Here is a 19,534-nt window from a genome sequence, read left to right as displayed (position 1 = left end):
AAATAGCAAATAATGACCATCTAAGGACATGCCGCTATTCTTTAACCCAACCTGGTTACGCCAGATCCGGTTGCCGCTGGCCACTAGGGGACAATTCCGGAGTATGCAAGGAAGCATATCATGAAATTGCAAATTATGACCACCAAAGGTCTTGCCCACGTTTTTTAATCCAACCTGGCCACTGGGAGACAATTTCTGATGGCAATGTCCTCCGGCCCATCCTGATTAATTTGGAACCAAAAATGAGTTGGGAATGGAGGAAATTTGTGAAACATGCAAAGAACCATGTTTGAAGTTTCTTCTCGAACCTAAGATTTAAAAGGTTTTAATGGGGAGAGCACCAAATCCTTTTTATTTTCCAAGGAACCTTCCATCCCAGGGTTCGGACTGACGACCTTTGGATTGGGAGTCCAACCGCCGCCAGCGACTCCACCGGAGCAGGCTTGGTTTGGAGTGTTGATTGTACTTATAGCAGGGAGAAAACTGGAATGATCAAATGACCGTACAACAACTGAGGCTGGAACCGACGTTCTACTTCCCCATCCGATAGAAGGCGTGATGACACATTACTCGTCACAAGAAATGTGGACGCAATCACACTAGCAGCTACGCAACCGAGCCCGATTACCATTCCGGAACCATTTAATTGATGGCGGTTTGAATTTTCTGTAGTAGATAAATTTAGTTGAACTTTCCAAAATTACCTAACTTACAGACCCTCCGGAAGTGTCCCCCAGTGGCAACCCGTATCCGGTTCCGGAGTGACCAAGTTGGGTCATAGGATATCGGCATGGCCTTAGATCAGTGGTCCTCAGCCAGCTGATCATCGCGGGCTAATTTGGAAATTTGCCCCAGAGTCACGGGCAACATGTAAAATATAAATAAAAAATAAGTTGTAGAGTAGAATAGTTTGAAATTGAATTTTTGACAAACAACTAAATTTTTGACAACTTAGAAATTGTCACCAATTATACATAATCAATTGAAAAAAATTCAACATTCTTCATAAATTTTTCTCATCATATTTCATGTTTTAAAATATAATTGTTGTACAATTCGACAATATTTCACTTAAAAAAAATATATTTTTTTGTTGTATTTATAATAATTTTTTTTGTTGATAATTATTTTCTTGGTTTTGCGTACACATTTGGTTTAATTGTTCTATTTAAGATTTGAATGTTTTGCTATTTTTTTCAATGATTTTTTGAGTGAATTTTGAAGTAACAGTAATAAGTTTTGAATTATTTGTATGTTATAGGAAAAAATCATATTTATTGAAATTTAGAAGTTTATTTTGGTTCGAAAAATTTGTATTATTGAACAAGATAAAAAAGTGTTTTTTCAATGATTTTGATATTTTTTAAGATCTTTTCGTACGAAGTATAATCTTCTCGTTTCATTTTGAATCAAAGATTAGGGCACAAAAAAAAACAAAAAAAAAAATCAAAAATATATTCAAATAGAATTTTTATTTTCTGTTGATTTTTTAGGATAACAAATTTGAACCAAAAAATATTAGCTCGGAATACATATTTTATAATTTCTTAATTCAATATTTCTAACAAGTTTTAGTCAGAAAGTGATCTGATGTTTAGAACTGTTGGATATTTATTTATTCTTAGTATTTTTAGCAACGTGATTCCCAGATAATACAAAGTGTTTGTCACACTATCACATTCATAATTTTATAGTTTTAAAGGAATGAATGCTTCATATTCATTATTTCCAAATTTAGTAATTTAATCGTTTTATGAATTCTTCAGGAAAATTAGGCCCCATTAGTTTATTACTTCCCATGACCTTATAAATATTGTAGAAACCTGAAATCAATTATGGTTATTTCGTCAAAAAAAAAAAACATATTTTTTCTTTTTAAACAAACTTAGTTCATGATTTCTCTGGCGAACTTCATATGAGAACGCAAAGTGGTCCGGATTCCAAAATAATTTCAAAACTATCCCGAAGGCCGTACAGAAGACCTCGGTAAGCCACATACGGCCCGCTGGTCGCATTTTGGTGACCACCGCCTTAGATTGTTATAATTTTCAAATTCATGAAGTTTGATACGTCGCTTGATATGCTTCTCTGCATACTCCGTAAGTGTCCCCCAGTGGCCACAGGTTCCGGCGTGACCAGGTTGGGTCATAGGATATTGGCATGACCTCAGATGGTCATCATTTTCAATTTCATGAAGTTTGATACGTCATATGGTAGGGTTCTTTGCATACTCCGGAAGTGTCCCCCCGTGTCCACCGGTAACCGGTTCCGGCGTGACCAGGTTGGGTCTTAGGATATGTGCATGACCTTAGATAGTCATAATTTTCAATTTCATGACGTTTGATACGTCGCATGGTAGGGTTCTTTGCATACTCCGGAAGTGTCCCCCAGTGGCCACCGGTAACCGGTTCCGGAGTGACCAGGTTGGGTCAGAGGATATTGGCATGACCTCAGATGGTCATAATTTTCAATTTCATGAAGTTTGATACGTCGCATGGTAGGGTTCTTTGCATACTCCGGAAGTGTCCCCCCGTGTCCACCGGTAACCGGTTCCGGCGTGACCAGGTTGGGTCATAGGATATCGGCATGACCTTAGATAGTCATAATTTTCAATTTCATGACGTTTGATACGTCGCATGGTAGGGTTCTTTGCATACTCCGGAAGTGTCCCCCAGTGGCCACCGGTAACCGGTTCCGGAGTGACCAGGTTGGGTCAGAGGGTATTGGCATGACCTCAGATGGTCATAATTTTCTATTTCATGAAGTTTGATACGTCGCATGGTAGGGTTCTTTGCATACTCCGGAAGTGTCCCCCAGTGGCCACCAGTAACCGGTTCTGGCGTGACCAGGTTGGGTCATAGGATATTGGCATGACCTTAGATGGTCATAATTTTCTATTTCATGACGTTTGATATGTCGCATGATATGCTTCCTTGCATACTCCGGAATTGTCCCACAGTGGCCACCGGTAACCGGTTCCGGAGTGACCAGGTTGGGTCAGAGGATATCGGCATGACCTCAGATGGTCATAATTTTCAATTTCATGAAGTTTGATATGTCGCATGATATGCTTCCTGCATACTCCGGAAGTGTCCCCCAGTGGCCACCGGTAACCGGTTCCGGCGTGACCAGGGTGAGTCAGAGGATATCGGCAAGACCTCAGATGGTCATAATTTTTAATTTCATGACGTTTGATATGTCGCATGATATGCTTTCCTGCATACTCCGGAAGTGTCCCCCACTGGCCACCGGTAACCGGTTCCAGCATGACCAGGTTGAGTCAGAGGATATCGGCATGACCTCAGATGGTCATAATTTTCAATTTCATGAAGTTTGATATGCAACATGACGGGTTTCTAGCGATACCATTATTGGAACCGTTTTGGTGGTACCCTGGAACCGGTTCCGGATTGGCCACAGTTGGCCGGAACGATCCCAAACAGTCAGGGGTAGTATGTAGTGTGCGTATGTAATGTTTTACAAAAAATCTGGTTGAAAAAATTGACTAATGTGTTGATTTTATAACAAAAGCTGAAAAAATCATGTTTTTCGGATGTTCCGGGTTAACGGAACCGGTGTCCACTTTTGACAAATAATCTCTACGGGAGCTTAAAGTTGAGGTTATTACCCGTCAAATGCAACTGGAAGCAACCCGCTATGTGTTATCGTTCCGGAGATACAGGTCCTCAAAGTCGGGGCCTCAAAAAGGACTTTTTTCGGTTGTAGCAGGTTCCCGGTGGCCACAGTGCCCAAAACCGGTTCTGCTAGTCGGAATCGCAAACTAGACATTCTAACCTTTCATTTGCGGTCAAGACATCCAAAATCGGTCAAGGTTCCGAATTTTGGCAGCCAAAAACATTTCTGGGTCATATAGACCCGAGTACCATAAGTGTGACTTTTTTTCTGGGGGGTACTTCCGGTGGCCACCGGAAGTCCATTTTTGGCTCAAATGTGTGTCTTGGTAAGATACACATAGTCATAAAATTTCAGCTCTGTAAGTACCAAAGGTCAAAAGTTACGATAACTTTTATCATGCTCTTGGGTCATATAGACCCGAAGACCATGCCCGGGTTAAATACCTGGGCAAAAAGTAAGTTTGATCCACGAGATCAAAAACTACGAAAGTCCATACATACAGAAAAAAATCGGGTAAATTTACATCATTTATGATGTACCAAAAGTGCACGTCAGTAATGATGCGAATTTACATCAACTTCATTTTAAATTTAAATGTCATCCGATGTAATCGAGCCGAACAAACAACGCTTCTAAAACATGTAAATTTCCGATGAAATATACGTAAATTTACCCAAGCCGAAATTTTTTTACCCCGTTGAATTTAGAATCTGATGTAAATTTCAAAAGCATTGCGGTTTGTATTGGCATGCATGTATTTTTGAAGCGCATTCTTACGGTTGTGTACTGAATCTATTTTAGATCAGTACAAACCAAAAGCGTACAATTCAAATAGGGGTCATTCCATCTGAAGCGGAACACCATTTGAATATTACCATCTCCGATCCTGCTCAAATTTAGCAGGGCTGTTGATACTATCAAAACATGCAAGAATCCCGAATTTCATCCAAATCGGACCACCCCCTCCATTTTTGTACCTCCCCAAAAAATCGACTTTTTGGCGATTTTTGACCAAACCTCCTAGTTTCAAACAACGATAACTCAGGAACCACTAATCTTAGAGGGTCGGTCTTAGACTCAATTTTGAAGGAAATTGGACGTAGAATCCATTTCCGTGATCAAAATTTTGATTAATTTATTTTGTCTACCTGTATTGCGCAATTGAAAATTTTAAACGGCCGTATCTCAAAACACCCCAACTTATTTTTTTTATTTGACCTCACCATCGTGTTCCCCGGCCAATTTTACATAAGAATCACTTATCGACAGAAATGAATATGTTTCGTTCCAGAGATATCGAATTTTAAAGCTATGTGTTTCCGAGATTACCTACATCAGCTTCATTCGCCGCATCTGCTAGAAGCACACAGGCGGGCTGATCAATAACTGCTACCTGGCAATTTATTGAAATAATATTTCATCATAAATAATCTTTATCAAATTGGGCAAAAATTAACTGTGTAACACTGTAGGAAACTGGAGTTTAATCGCGAATGTTTATCTGTTCAAAAAAATGAATGAAATGAATTTCTGTGCTAACCCACAGGACAGAGCAATAACGACACACAGTAAAGGGCAGAATTGGATTCCGACGGAGCGAGCAGGAAAATGCAATTAATCTTGTTAGTAACACTGAACAATAAGTGCACGATACATTACTGAGTAAGAAATATGAACTAGAATTAATAAAATTTGTTGATACGTTTTACTCTAGTGAAGGACGATCACAAGGAGTAGGAAAAGGATTTCTGGAAAGTATAAAACTGAAAAATTTAAGAAAATCACAAAGTTTGATCTGCTGAAAAGCGGCTAATTCCCCAAATTTAGTTGCGATGATTTCGACACCGTCCGAACAACAGTATTTTTTCTTACATCATTCTTGGATTCTTTGAATCAAATGGAGCTGGCTCACAATATAAAAATTGATTTCTTTTAAAGCATAAATCGGATTTGCCAAATTATGGTAAAGTGTCAATAATTAACTATAATAATAATAATAATAATAATAATAATAATAATAATAATAATAAAGCAGGTTTTGGGGTTTTTGCTGAATGGCACTATTTTGCTACCGCCCATGATGAAGGCCCTAGTCATATGGCCTCGGAGGTACTTTAAAACGGTTAGCAACACGTAAAATAACCCAATTAATATTCCTTTCACACAAATAGATTGATCAAGGTAGGGGAACAGCATCTAATTCCAGCGTTTCTCTAATGTTACCATATCAGCGCTTTGGCATTCAATTACAGCTGATTAAAAGCGTTTTCAACTGAAATCGAGTGATGAATAGCTCAATAAGAAGTGAACAAGCAAATTTCTATCAAAAGTTTTGCAAAATTTGTTGTTTGAATAGTGAAAATGAGCAAATTGGACGAAACTAGGAGCGAGGACTTAACCTGCCAAACATACCAGAATTTCCCCTATTAGCCATTTGAATAAATATTTGCGTAAAATTATAAAAATATAAATTAAATTAATCATCTCCCAGAACAACAGGTAGCAGTTATTGATCAGCCCGCCTGTATGCTTCTAGCAGATGCGGCGAATGAAGCTGATGCAGGTAATCTCGGAAACACATAGCTTTAAAATTCGATATCTCTGGAACGAAACATATTCATTTCTGTCGATAAGTGATTCTTATGTAAAATTGGCCGGGGAACACGATGGTGAGGTCAAATAAAAATAATAAGTTGGGGTGTTTTGAGATACGGCCGTTTAAAATTTTCAATTGCGCAATACAGGTAGACAAAATAAATTAATCAAAATTTTGATCACGGAAATGGATTCTACGTCCAATTTCCTTCAAAATTGAGTCTAAGACCGACCCTCTAAGATTAGTGGTTCCTGAGTTATCGTTGTTTGAAACTAGGAGGTTTGGTCAAAAATCGCCAAAAATTCGATTTTTTGGGGAGGTACAAAAATGGAGGGGGTGGTCCGATTAGGATGAAATTCGGGATTCTTGCATGTTTTGATAGTATCAACAGCCCTGCCAAATTTGAGCAGGATCGGAGAGGGTAATTTTAAAATTTGCACTTTTTCGTGCACAGTTGAGATGGAATGACCCATAGTTAAAAATCAACACAAGTTAGAACTTATGAGAAACACATCAAAATCTAAATCCAACGGGTATGTCGAAACGGGAAATGTATTTTTTACCCATTCAAGCGTGTATAGTAAAAATAGCATTTTGTTTGATAAAAAAATTAAAACGTTTCTACTTACTATATCATTTGAAACGTCATCGTTCGACCAAAGTTAAACCCGCAAATAGTCACTTGATAATCATGCCGTCAGACTTTTTTGCGATTCTGAAAAAAGAAATAACAAGTTTAAAATATAGCCCCTAAGAAATTTTACGGCTCAACTTACCTGTCTTATTAGGAGAACACTGTCACGGGTCTAAATAGGAAGCCAGTTCATCGTATGAGCGTGCTTTGCCCCTGAACTCAGGCCTGAAACCGACCACCACCGAGGGCATTTTTTCATTCTCGGTCTTGATGATATATTTTAGATAATGCTGCTTGTAGATGTACTCGATGTTCGGCAGATACTGCCCGGAAAGACCAGTGAGTTGACCTTGGTCGGGCTGGAACATTTCTTGATGCCTTCCTCCACGGTCAACATTGTCGCTAAATGATGTCCGAGTGCACGCTGCTGTCCAGAACGACACCTTCATCTGCAGTCAAGAATGCTGGATTTTCATCTGCAGCTGGAAAGTGGACACGTTTCAGACTTCAGAAACTTGTCTGCGTGCCAAGCTTGCGTAGGTCGTACACGTATGAGTTGATGTAGTAAAGCGGAGACCACAAGGCTGCGAAAAGTTTGTCATCAGCTCATTTTGGCTAACTTCCCAGTAGCAATTGGTCCATCGAGGACAACGATCTAAAATTGATAAGAATGAGTCGGTTCAACACCTTATAATCTACCTCTGGGATATTACTCACCTTGGTATTTTAGTTTAACTACCCGGTCGGAAAAAAATCTGGTAAATTTGAGTGTCTGGCGCAGGCGGACGTTTGTCGTGCAGTTCAGACACACTTGGCACATTTCTTTTAGCCAGGTTTTGCGTGACGCCCGACGAATCTGGCAAAAATCTGGCGGAATAACACACAGCTGTCTGGCACAAAAACGAATCGGTTCAATCGGTTGAACCGTGCACGACCGGTTTGTTGCATATTCGCCAGAATTCTGGCAACATTCTTGGGCCAGTCGGGGGGAAAATCTGCCAGACGTCTTGCGCAGCTAAGTGCAGCGCCCAAGACAAAACGCCCGCCAGGCGCCCCCCTTTTCCGTCTGGGTAATTGATGGTGGTCTGAACACGAAAGGGTGTAATCATACTTGAACTGAAAAATCCCATACAAGTGTGTAAAAGTGAACTGAAAAAAGTGTAATGCTGTTTATATTATGCTAATAAAGGAATCAAAATAAATATTGCACGATTAAATAATAAGTAATATTTTTCTAAATTCACGATTCCTTCAAATTCTTTTACCAATTTTTTAAAGTGTGTGTATGGTGGGTGTCTTTGCTAAGACGAAAAGGTATTAAATTAGGTGCACGTTTCCGGAAGAAACCCAAAATTTACTTTAAAATTTAAATAAAATCTAGGAAGTTTACTAGATTGATTCTTGTTCATAATAGCATTTCTGGAGTTTTTTTTTGAAAAGGTCCTATAAGCTATAGTGTTTCATATGTTTAGAGGACCTATTACAAAAACTCTAGAATTTGTTTTTATTCGCGTTTTATGAAAATCCTTTTTACCAAGCTTTTCACTAGAGTCTGACCGACGACGTCTGACGACTCGACTCAATTATGCAAACCGAATAATAAAAAGAAACTTGGAAAAAATACCTTGTACTGATAATTTAAAAATAAATTTGAAAAAAGAAACAGCAACAAAAATCCTATTGATTGAACAACGTTTCCACAACGCAAAACAATTGTAAATTTTAAATGAAAATTAAAGCAAACATGCTTACACTGAAAATCCAACCATGGTAGTTGCTACCATATTGTAGGGTTAAATTGAGAACACGCACCGACGTATTTTTGCTAAAAACATTCCGTGCTTGAATTAACTGATTAACGCAGTCAGTTTTACTATGTCGAGAGCGGTATGGTAATTTCAACCCTCCAATATGGAAAGAATGATAATGAATTCGTAATTGCTACCATGCAATTTTGTGGAAGCATGGTACATTCTACCGTTTTTGCGTTTACTTTCACTAAAAAGCCACAGTTATTTTAATAAGCAGCATTTTTAGCAAATGTTCTTAAAATTACCATGGTCGGGCTTTCAGTGTAGTTTTACTCAATTTCGAGTACTCTTTTTAGGAGTTTTGTATTTATTAATTTTATACACCGTTACCAAAAATCATGATTTTTTGAGTTCCAAATCCCACTTTTCATACGAATTTTTCAGTTCAACCCATATAACCATTTTTATGGTTGTAGTACCTGAACTCAAAAAATCGTATGAAAAGTGGGATTTGGAACTCAAAAAATCATGATTTTTGGTAAGGGTGTAGTCATGCCAAGTTTTTCGTGCAATGAACTCTGACAAAATCGACAAAATTGATTGTTTGTTTTGCTTACTTTAATTTGCGTTCTAAACAGTTTAGTTACTGTCAACTGTTCAGAATATTTCGCTCTGCATTTTATTTTGGACTTTCAAAAAGTGTTGAGTAAATTTTCTCAAGTTGACTGTGATTTTTGGCATTATATGTAAAATCGGTTTGTATTTATGTAAGTTAACTTTTTTTGCATAAAAATAACCGAGAATCTTACACAGGAAACTGATACAAACTGATGAAGTTAAGGACGCACGTTCCGGCGATGGTAAAGCAAACTACCATCTACAATAATATCGACGACCCACTCCTGGACACAAATGTATCCCCAGTAGAGCGAGTAGAGCAGGATCAGCAGCTCACGGGCTCCAAATGTACAATCTCCTTAAACCCTTCCTTGCCCTGATACAAAGTGTAAACTACATTTTTGGCAGGTTGCTCAAATGAAACCATAACAACGTTTTTACCTAGGTATTTAAAAACGTGGGTTTTATAGAAAACCTAGTTGTATGAGTATCAAAAGATCGGAAATTTTATGCCCTTTCCGATGCCACATAGGTTGACTTGTGAACTGTGGACCGGTTCGGATGCCGGCGGATTTTCCGACGACGTAATTCCGGGTTGGAACGAAATTCCAGCGAAAAATCTATTCTATCGATACAAAGACCCCCAAAACGGTGTTATACCCACTTCAGAATGTTTATTTAGCAATTTTATGTTAATATATTGACATTTAGTTAAATTGAAAGTTTGCAAAATTAAGTTTAGATAAGTTTTACATAGAATTTCCAGAGTTATATAAACTTTTATACTAAGTAATTTGTAAACTTTATATTCAATCCAAATTATTTTTTTAATCAGTCAAGGATGCCTATTTGAGTTGGGAGACCTAGATTCATGGTGATTTGTCAACAAGTAACTTTATTTATGTTAAAATGTTCGGCATGAGTTTCTGAACAAAACGTAGTACTAGGTTTCTGTCAAAATTTTAATTGTTTACATGTTTCATCACAAAATGTGCATAGTGCCCAAGGGGTGTAAATACTTTTTTTACATACTGTATATAGAAGAAGATTTTCCGAGGAATCCGACAACCATATTTTCAGACATGAGCTCATTGGTCCTGAGGCCTTCAAAGAAGCATTTAAAATTTTCATACGACCTTTTCAAATGTCAGGCTAGAAACTTGAAACTGTTTTTCCTTAAAAGTCTATCTAATGCCTACCCTTTTGCGTCGTTAGTCAACCTGATGGCCAAACTAATACGGGTTATTTATTTCGACCAAGGAACCCCCAGAAAAAATGTTGAGCCCGATCCTCCGGAATTGCTGTGTATTATAAAAGGAATTTCTCTCAAAGAACACATTAGCACATCATGTTTTCAAAAAAAGCAAATACATGCCACCGCAGGCAATCGATTCTTTAGAGATTTGGAATATTATCATTTAAATTTGCATACAAAATAAATCAAATTATTATTTTTTATTTGTATTAATTTCTGAGGCATTAACATATTTGTAATTTAATAAACGTTGTTGTTGTGTTGTATGGTACCATATAGATAAAAAGCTCAGTTTGAATAGTGCAAGAGAGCACAACAGCATATTTGCGTTAAACATCACTTTACAATAGATTACAATACAAAAGAAAAAATAAATAAATGCTCCTCAGGTTACATACACATTGGACTTTTTTTGGCATGCTTGGTAACGATAAATTCCACGACTTTGGGTATGGAAACATTGTCATTCTAAATGTAGTAGGGAATAATATGGGTAATCCTCCTCCTCTCTCCCCATTTGGACACGCGTAATGAAATGTTCTTGGGTGGTTCGTATCATTAAAAAAAACATAAATTTTATGAAGAGCTATTCCCAGTGACTTGTACATAGGTCCCGTCAATTGGTACATTGTTATGAAGAGTATTAAGAAACATATACGTAATATTACAGGGTGACCAATCCCATGCAGACACGAACCACGAGATTGTGGTTTTGAGTGACACGGTACGCCAGCGTCGGGCGAGGACCATGAACCTACAGCAAACTGAAGGAAAAAAAGAACCACAACAAAAGGATCTCCAGTTACCGGCCACATTCAGACTCGCTGAAAAAAGTGTCCTCTTTTCCCGGGTTTCAAATAATGAGCCGTTGAATGAGACCAAACTCACCTCAAACATGCAGAGCGAAATAGAACGCAACAAGTGCTCAGTAGTTGAGATTAAAGAGAAGAATATTCCGACGAAAATGTCCGTCCAGAATGTAGAAATTTGTCCCTGGGACGAACCTATGCATGGTCAACTGGTAGATAATATTAACGTTCTGGAAATGTGCCAAACTTTCGAACCAGAATTCGTCGAAACAGTGAACATAATCGATGCGTCAGAGTCTGACACCAGCTGTCCATCTCCAAAGCTGGAATCTCGTGACAAAATGAAAGACGTTTTGTTAATGGAAGCCACAATCAAAACTGCAAACACCAAAAGAAAACCGACTTCTCAAAATGACTGCGGTGTCCTCATGGGGAGCAAGAGATTCTTCGACTCGACGAAAATTTGCAGGAGTTTTAATATTTCTAGCGAGGAGCGTGACAGTTTCTACAATTCCGACAACGAAAACTACGACGAACCGCTCATGTTTTCCGAAGACGAAGATATTCCAAGATATTCTTTTGAACTGGCTGCGGATTCGGACAGTGACACGGTGAAAATCTTTTTTTTTATATGCAATTTATGCAATTTTGTTTATACAATTTTCATCAGGAGTTTTAGAGGGTTTATTAGATCTTACAACACCTATGAATTAAAAATAACGATTTGGGACAGCAGGTAGAATGAACATTAGGGTGACAAGAAAAATGGATTTTTTGGAAAATTTGAAGAGATACCCTCTGATTCGATTCCTAAGGAAAAAGGTGCAGGTGGTTATGTTCTACATGACCAATAAGACAAAGAACTTTGTACAAAACTCTAAAAAATCATTCTATTGTTATTTATATTTTTTAATTCTTTGCCAATTTATTTAATCCTTAATAATTAAAACTAATTTAATGTCTTCAATCATTGACATCTCTGTGAAAATAAATTGCCAGAAAACGAAACTATTGCCAAAACAAGTATGGTTCAGAAAATGTCTATCCCCCCCCAGAAAAAACGGCATCCGGAAATCATGGACCTTACAACCACTATCGAAATGGCAAATTTCATGTCCAGTCTCAAAAACGACATTGCCCCAAGTCGCTTGGTTCGATAAATGTCCTCCCGGAAGAACCTCCCTGAGGGCACTGGCCACTCCTGATTGTGGCCAATCCTGTCAAAATGGCCATTTGCATTGCCAGTATCAAAAACCATGAATTTTGATACCCATATTGCCCCAAGTCGCATGGTTCGATCAAAGTCCCCGGTAGAACCTTCCCTCAGGGCAATGGCCACTCCGGGTGTGGCCAATCCTGCCAAAATGGCAATTTTCATTACCAGTATCAAAAACCTTGAATTTTGATACCCATATTGCCCCAAGTCGCATGGTTCGATAAATGTCCCCCCGGTAAAACCTTCCCTTAAGGCAATGGCCACTCCGGGTGTGGCCAATCCTGTCAAAATGGCCATTTTCATTACCAGTATCAAAAACCATGAATTTTGATACCCATATTGCCCCAAGTCGCATGGTTCGATAAAAGTCCCCGGTAGAACCTTCCCCAGAGCACTGGCCACTCCGGGTGTGGCCAATATCCTACCAGATTGGTCCCAAACCCATTGCCCTAAATCATTCTGGTTTTCGGGTGACCGTCCAACAATCTTTATAAGAACAGAATTCCTCCCAAGTTGGTGCACAACCTGTGTCTATCAATGTGTGGATGTGTGTGTCTGAGCAATAAAATTACCACCGTGGATCCGTCTTTGACGAAACCTCGTAAGGTACTGAAATTTTCTGAGGCTATCTGTTAGCTTAAATAGTTCGCATGAAATGTGGCAACATGGTGCAAATTTTGCGTTGTCTCCAGCGTTGCCACATGTACAGATTTATCTGTCATGGTACAGATTTTCAGCAAAGATCTGAGTACAGAATCTGTACGTACAGATGACAGATATTTGGGTCACCGTACTGATTTGTACAGATTTTCAGATAAAAAAGATTCTTACTTAAAATGATATTATTGATTAGTTAAGTTATTGCAATTATCTCAACATTTAAGAACTTTTCATTGATTAAATCTAGTTCAACTTTTGAAACGTTTAGAAATGGATCATGCTTATATTTTTAACGATCTTAGATCCATTTATGCTAGAATATTATGAACTAGGAGTCTCTCTTAATACGCCGCGGGTAATTGGCTCCCTCCCACTAACATTTACACACAAGATCCTCTGTAGTTTTAGGTTTTTCTTAGGTTTGAGAAAACTGCATTTATAATAAATAGCAGACTCATTCCTAACCAGGTTTCAGTACCGACAAGGACCTAATAAAAATTATTTATAGCATTTCGTTCTAATAAAGTTATAACATAATTTCCAGCATTTCCCATTCTTTTCATAAATGATTTTGAAATGAAGGAGAACACAGGTAAAATAAAATCTAAAATACTTCAAAAATTTAATAAAAGTTGTACTGAATCATACAGAAAATAATGAGTCATAAAGTTTATTGTATTTTTTTTATTAATTTGAATATATTTTTAAATTATATTAACGCCTTTTAGTTGCCTGAATATTAAAAAAATAATCCTAGTTTTTCAAAAAAAATATTATTTGTTTCTTGAAAGGTAACGCCATTATGCCACATTGAACTATTTAATAAATGGAATCTGGTCAAAGTAAATTTTATTGAAAGTTTTCTATAAATTATGTTTTGTACCGTCAACTAGGTCAATCGGGACTGCAGTCTGTATGAATATGGATTACAGTCTAACTTAAATTATTTAATTCCTAAATTCTGAAATTCTGAAATTCTTAAATTAATAAATTCATAAATTCATAAATTCTTAAATTCTTAAATTCTTAAATTCTTAAATTCTTAAATTCTTAAATTCTTAAATTCTTAAATTCTTAAATTCTTAAATTCTTAAATTCTTAAATTCTTAAATTCTTAAATTCTTAAATTCTTAAATTCTTAAATTCTTAAATTCTTAAATTCTTAAATTCTTAAATTCTTAAATTCTTAAATTCTTAAATTCTTAAATTCTTAAATTCTTAAATTCTTAAATTCTTAAATTCTTAAATTCTTAAATTCTTAAATTCTTAAATTCTTAAATTCTTTAATTCTTTAATTCTTTAATTCTTTAATTCTTTAATTCTTAAATTCTTAAATTCTCAAATTCTTAATTTCTTAAATTCTTAAATTCTTAATTTCTTAAATTCTTAAATTCTTAAATTCTTAAATTCTTAAATTCTTAAATTCTTAAATTCTTAAATTCTTAAATTCTTAATTTCTTAAATTATTAAATTCTTAAATTCTTAAATTCTTAAATTCTTAAATTCTTAATTTCTTAAATTCTTAATTTCCTAAATTCTTTGATATTTTTTAAATTTTAAATCTGGGTATGGTTTTAAATTCAAGATTATTATTTAGAATTTTAATTTTTTTGGATTATATTTTTTTATTTGAATGATTTTGAATATATGAATTATTAAATTATTTGTTGAATTTGTTATTTTTAATAATTTTTTTGTATACATTTTTATATTTGTATTTTTAAATATGTGTGTTTATGGATTTTCCCTTGGGTTTACTTCTTTTCAAGCAAAATACAAAATCCTTCCTTTTAATTTCAAGATTCTGCTTTTTGAGATTCGGCATGATAACACTGACGAACTGACGTGCCACCAGGAACAAATTTCTCGATCATTTCTGACCGCATTCTTCTTTTTTTCTTTTTGCTTTTCTCTTCTTGAGTGAATGTCAAATTTCGAGTTTGACACTTAATCACCTGCAGCTGCGAAGAATTCAAGTACAACAAGTAAAAAGGGCTGATAAGGATAAGAATTACACTCAACCCCCGGTGGTTGGTCACTTTTTCGTTTGACACTTTTTTAGTTTGTACCCCGTTGGTTGGTCAAAGTCAAACTAAAAAGTGACGAACTGTCACTTTTTACACGACGCTCACGCACACTATCAAAACAAACGTTTGGTAGTGTGTGTGAACTCCGTGTAAAAGGGGTGTAAAACTAAAAAGTGACCCCGTTCGTTTGACAACAATTGGTGTCAAACCACCGGGGTTTGAGTGTATAATGCTAGAAAACATCTTAAATCATCATGATCATTGACAATTAATTCATGGCAAATCAATACTTCTAACTACCTTTCATTTATATTTGAAAAATGTGTCAAAAATTGAATTTCGTTATGGATTTTGCAAAAATAAATCAACACAGGAATGATTTCCGCCCTTTCAACATGTTGTTTCAGAAAGCTTCTCAGCAGCAGCAGCTGTGCATCTGTCAAACCATGTGTTTGACAATCGCCGATCGCTGCAAGTGAGTGAGAAGGAAGATGGGAAAGTGCGGTCAAATTTGAATTCTTGGTGGCACGTCAGTTCGTCAGTGATGATAAGGCAATTCGGAATTTTCAATATTATAATATCGATTACAAAATTATTGATACATTTATAACTTTCAGTTGTAATAAAATAAACCAATTCTGAATATTTTAGTTTTTTCACTAGAACATTTTGCAAACAAACATCGCTCGAAGAAACGTCACGCGAAGAAACGTCTTTCCTTGGCCGTTTCTTGGGTGTTTTTTTATATGGAGTTTTGCGTTCCTTCCGAGCTGCATATCAGCATTTAGTGTTGTCATAAGATTGTTCAAAATGCATGTTAAAAAAAAGTTTTTTACAAAAAATATACCGTACAGATAATGGTACAGATATTCGCCATGCTTGGTGCAGATAAGACAGATTTTTGGACCCTCTGATACAGACGAGCATGTGGTAACACTGGTTGTCTCTTGCTTTCGTGGAACTGTCACGCGAGAATGTTGCACCATGGTTGCCACATTTCATGCGAACTATTTAAGCTAACAGATAGCCTCAGAAAATTTCAGTACCTTACGAGGTTTCGTCAAAGACGGATCCACGGTGGTAATTTTATTGCTCAGACACACACATCCACACATTGATAGACACAGGTTGTGCACCAACTTGGGAGGAATTCTGTTCTTATAAAGATTGTTGGACGGTCACCCGAAAACCAGAATGATTTAGGGCAATGGGGTTGGGACCAATCTGGTAGGATTTTGGCCACACCCGGAGTGGCCAGTGCTCTGGGGAAGGTTCTACCGGGGACTTTTATCGAACCATGCGACTTGGGGCAATATGGGTATCAAAATTCATGGTTTTTGATACTGGTAATGAAAATGGCCATTTTGACAGGATTGGCCACACCCGGAGTGGCCATTGCCCTAAGGGAAGGTTTTACCGGGGGGACATTAATCGAACCATGCGACTTGGGGCAATATGGGTATCCAAATTCAAGGTTTTTGAAACTGGTAATGAACATGGCCAGTTTGACCGGATTGGCCACACCCGTAGTGGCCAGTGCCCTGGGAAAGGTTCTACCGGAGGGGCATTATTCGAACCATACGACTTGGGGCAATATGGGTATCAACATTCATGTTTTTGAAACTGGTAATAAAAATGGCCATTTTGACCATTTTTGATACTGATTGCCTAATTTTGATACCCATATTGCCCCAAGTCGTATGGTTCGAATAATGTCCCCCCAGTAGAACCTTCCCGAGGGCACTGGCCACTCCGGGTGTGGTCAATCCGGTTAAAATGGCCATTTTTATTGACAGTTTCAAAAACCATAAATTTTGAAACCAATATTGCCCCAAGTCGTATGGTTCGATTAATGTCCCCCGGTAGAACCTTCCCGAGGGCACTGTCCACTCCGGGTGTGGCAAATCCGGGTAAAATGGCCATTTTCATTACCAGTTTCAAAAACCATGAATTTTGATACCCATATTGCCCCAAGTCGTATGGTTCGATTAATGTCCCCCCGGTAGAACCTTCCCGAGGGCACTGTCCACTCCGGGTGTGGCCAATCCGGGTAAAATGGCCATTTTCATTACCAGTTTCAAAAACCATGAATTTTGATACCCATATTGCCCCAAGTCGTATGGTTCGATTAATGATCCGCCGGTAGAACCTTCCCGAGGGCACTGGCCACTCCGGGTGTGGTCAATCCGGTTAAAATGGCCATTTTCATTACCAGTTTCAAAAACCATGAATTTTGATACCCATATTGCCCCAAGTCGTATGGTTCGATTAATGTCCCCCCGGTAGAACCTTCCCCAGAGCACTGGCCACTCCGGGTGTGGCCAATATCCTACCAGATTGGTCCCAAACCCATTGCCCTAAATCATTCTGGTGTTCGGGTGACCGTCCAACAATCTTTATAAGAACAGAATTCCTCCCAAGTTGGTGCACAACCTGTGTCTATCAATGTGTGGATGTGTGTGTCTGAGCAATAAAATTACCACCGTGGATCCGTCTTTGACGAAACCTCGTAAGGCACTGAAATTTTCTGAGGCTAAGTGCTAGCTTAAATAGTTCGCATGAAATGTGGCAACAGTGGTGCAACATTCTCGCGTGACAGTTCCACGAAAGCAGGAGGCAAGGCAAAATTTGTAAAATGCTCTCAGCCAATCAGCAGCCGGGATTTTTCCTGCATTCATTTTTATTTTCATCTTAACTTTTGAATACTTTAACAAAGTTTTATCAACTTTGTGAGGTAGTCTACTTGCAATTTAAGACTTCCCCTTTCGTTTGGTGGATAAAGCATGCAGATTGCTTGAATTGGGTGGAAGATATAAACGTTTAAACGATTACACAAATCGTTACACTTTCGCTTCGCGAAATTTTGGATTGACACCCGTAGACAGTGCCCTTAGGACAAAGTTCTTTGTCAAAATCAAGTATTTGTGCCAATTTTGAGCCAAATCGTTTAAGGTTAAGGCACAGACAAACAGACGGGACACTCGAGTGCCGAACCATCTTCCTTCTAAAACGGTTATTTCAAATGCAATTTTGTTTCGGCATCCACTCACCCGGCGCTGATGGCGCTGCTGTCGTGACAGCTCGTCCGTCTTTTCTCAGTGTGTGTGATGTGAAATGAAACAATTATGATGGAATTCAGGAATTCTAACGGTGATTTACAATCCAGGCTTTGCTGGACAAGATTGGGGAAGTCTTGGCCAGGGTCATATGAGCGGCTGACTAGAGAGGACATACCTTTTGCCCCACTATTAACCCGGGAGGCTTCCTCAACAGCCCGCAGATGTTGAGGCAGCTGCTGAGGCACCCGATACTGCGGAGGAAGCCGAATCCTATGGTGGAGTCATCTCCATCGGAGCAACCTGCTTATCCTTCGTGGACTGCTGCTCCGATTGCTGCTTCTAGTCGTCCTTTTGGCAATATTGCGTCGATCGTGGGCGCCACTCAATCTTCTACCACAGTTGAGTTTCTTCTGTTGATTCTGTTTCGATGTAAGATTTTGTGGCAACGTTTTTTGGAATCTTTGCGACTTTTTGCTTTTGTTGTTTGGCGCAACTTAACTGCTCCGTGGACACGTTCCCCGCGGAAACGCCCAAACGCCCATCATGGGGACCAATTCTGGTAGATTTGAATTGGATTTTTTCTTTTTCAGCGGCCACTACTGGTGTTTGACCAGGGGTATCGAGATTTCGGTGGAGGAGGAATCTTCGACAGAACTTAGAAGCAACGGGAGGACCAGTTTTTTGGTCTCTGTCGTTGCGGTTGCGGTGCGTCATTGCTGATGCTGCCGCATGATTTGGCTCATGAAGTTCTGCCGCTGGAAACAGAACCAACCGTGGAACCGACCCACCGTCATATTTAGCCATTATGCTTTTCATCGGGTACTGACGATCAGCAATAACAAAATTATTTCAATCAGCTGATGATGTTTATGTTTACAATCGTTATGGCTTGATTGTCTCACGTCACGCATACACTGACATGACACGTGACAGTGATGGGTTTGTATTGGTATGTTTGGGCTGCGCTTCGGCATCAGCTCATCAGGCAGCGCTGGCGTCGCCGTGGGGAAATTCGCGAAAATTAATGGGGAAAACATCGTTTCAGGATTTTGGCAGCAGGTGGTGCTGGTCTAGCCCAAAATTGCCAATGTGTGAGATTCTTCCAGGAATTTCAATTTCCTGCAATTTTGTCGAAAGGTCCATAAGATCCGAGTTGATCCTGAAGAGTTATTAGGGTTATTAGCAATGCGATGAAAAGAAATCGGCTTATATACTTGCAAGTATATAAGGGGTACATAGGAAGTATATAAGAAAAGAAATCACCAAAAATCAG

The 19,534-nt window shown here is 38.1% G+C and overlaps 1 protein-coding gene across 7 annotated transcripts in view; it reads left to right on the top strand.

Moving 5' to 3' along the window:
- The window catches only part of LOC6045837 (dystrophin, isoforms A/C/F/G/H), a 170,685-nt gene that overhangs the window by 47,201 nt on the left and 103,950 nt on the right, over positions 1 to 19,534 (top strand). For 6 of the 7 annotated variants that reach the window (XM_038252468.1, XM_038252469.1, XM_038252471.1 and 3 more), the window contains one exon: positions 11,161 to 11,910. The exons of the other annotated variant lie outside the window; for it this stretch is intronic. In XM_038252468.1, coding sequence (XP_038108396.1) covers positions 11,161 to 11,910 — 750 coding nt within the window. The remainder of the gene's footprint in view (positions 1 to 11,160; positions 11,911 to 19,534) is intronic. 7 annotated transcript variants of the gene reach the window in all.

This window comes from Culex quinquefasciatus, chromosome 2 (genome assembly GCF_015732765.1).
Source record: "Culex quinquefasciatus strain JHB chromosome 2, VPISU_Cqui_1.0_pri_paternal, whole genome shotgun sequence".
Classification (NCBI taxonomy): Eukaryota; Metazoa; Arthropoda; class Insecta; order Diptera; family Culicidae; genus Culex; species Culex quinquefasciatus.
The sequence above is the reverse complement of the archived record's forward strand: the minus strand, read 5'-3'. Positions and strand labels throughout refer to the sequence as shown.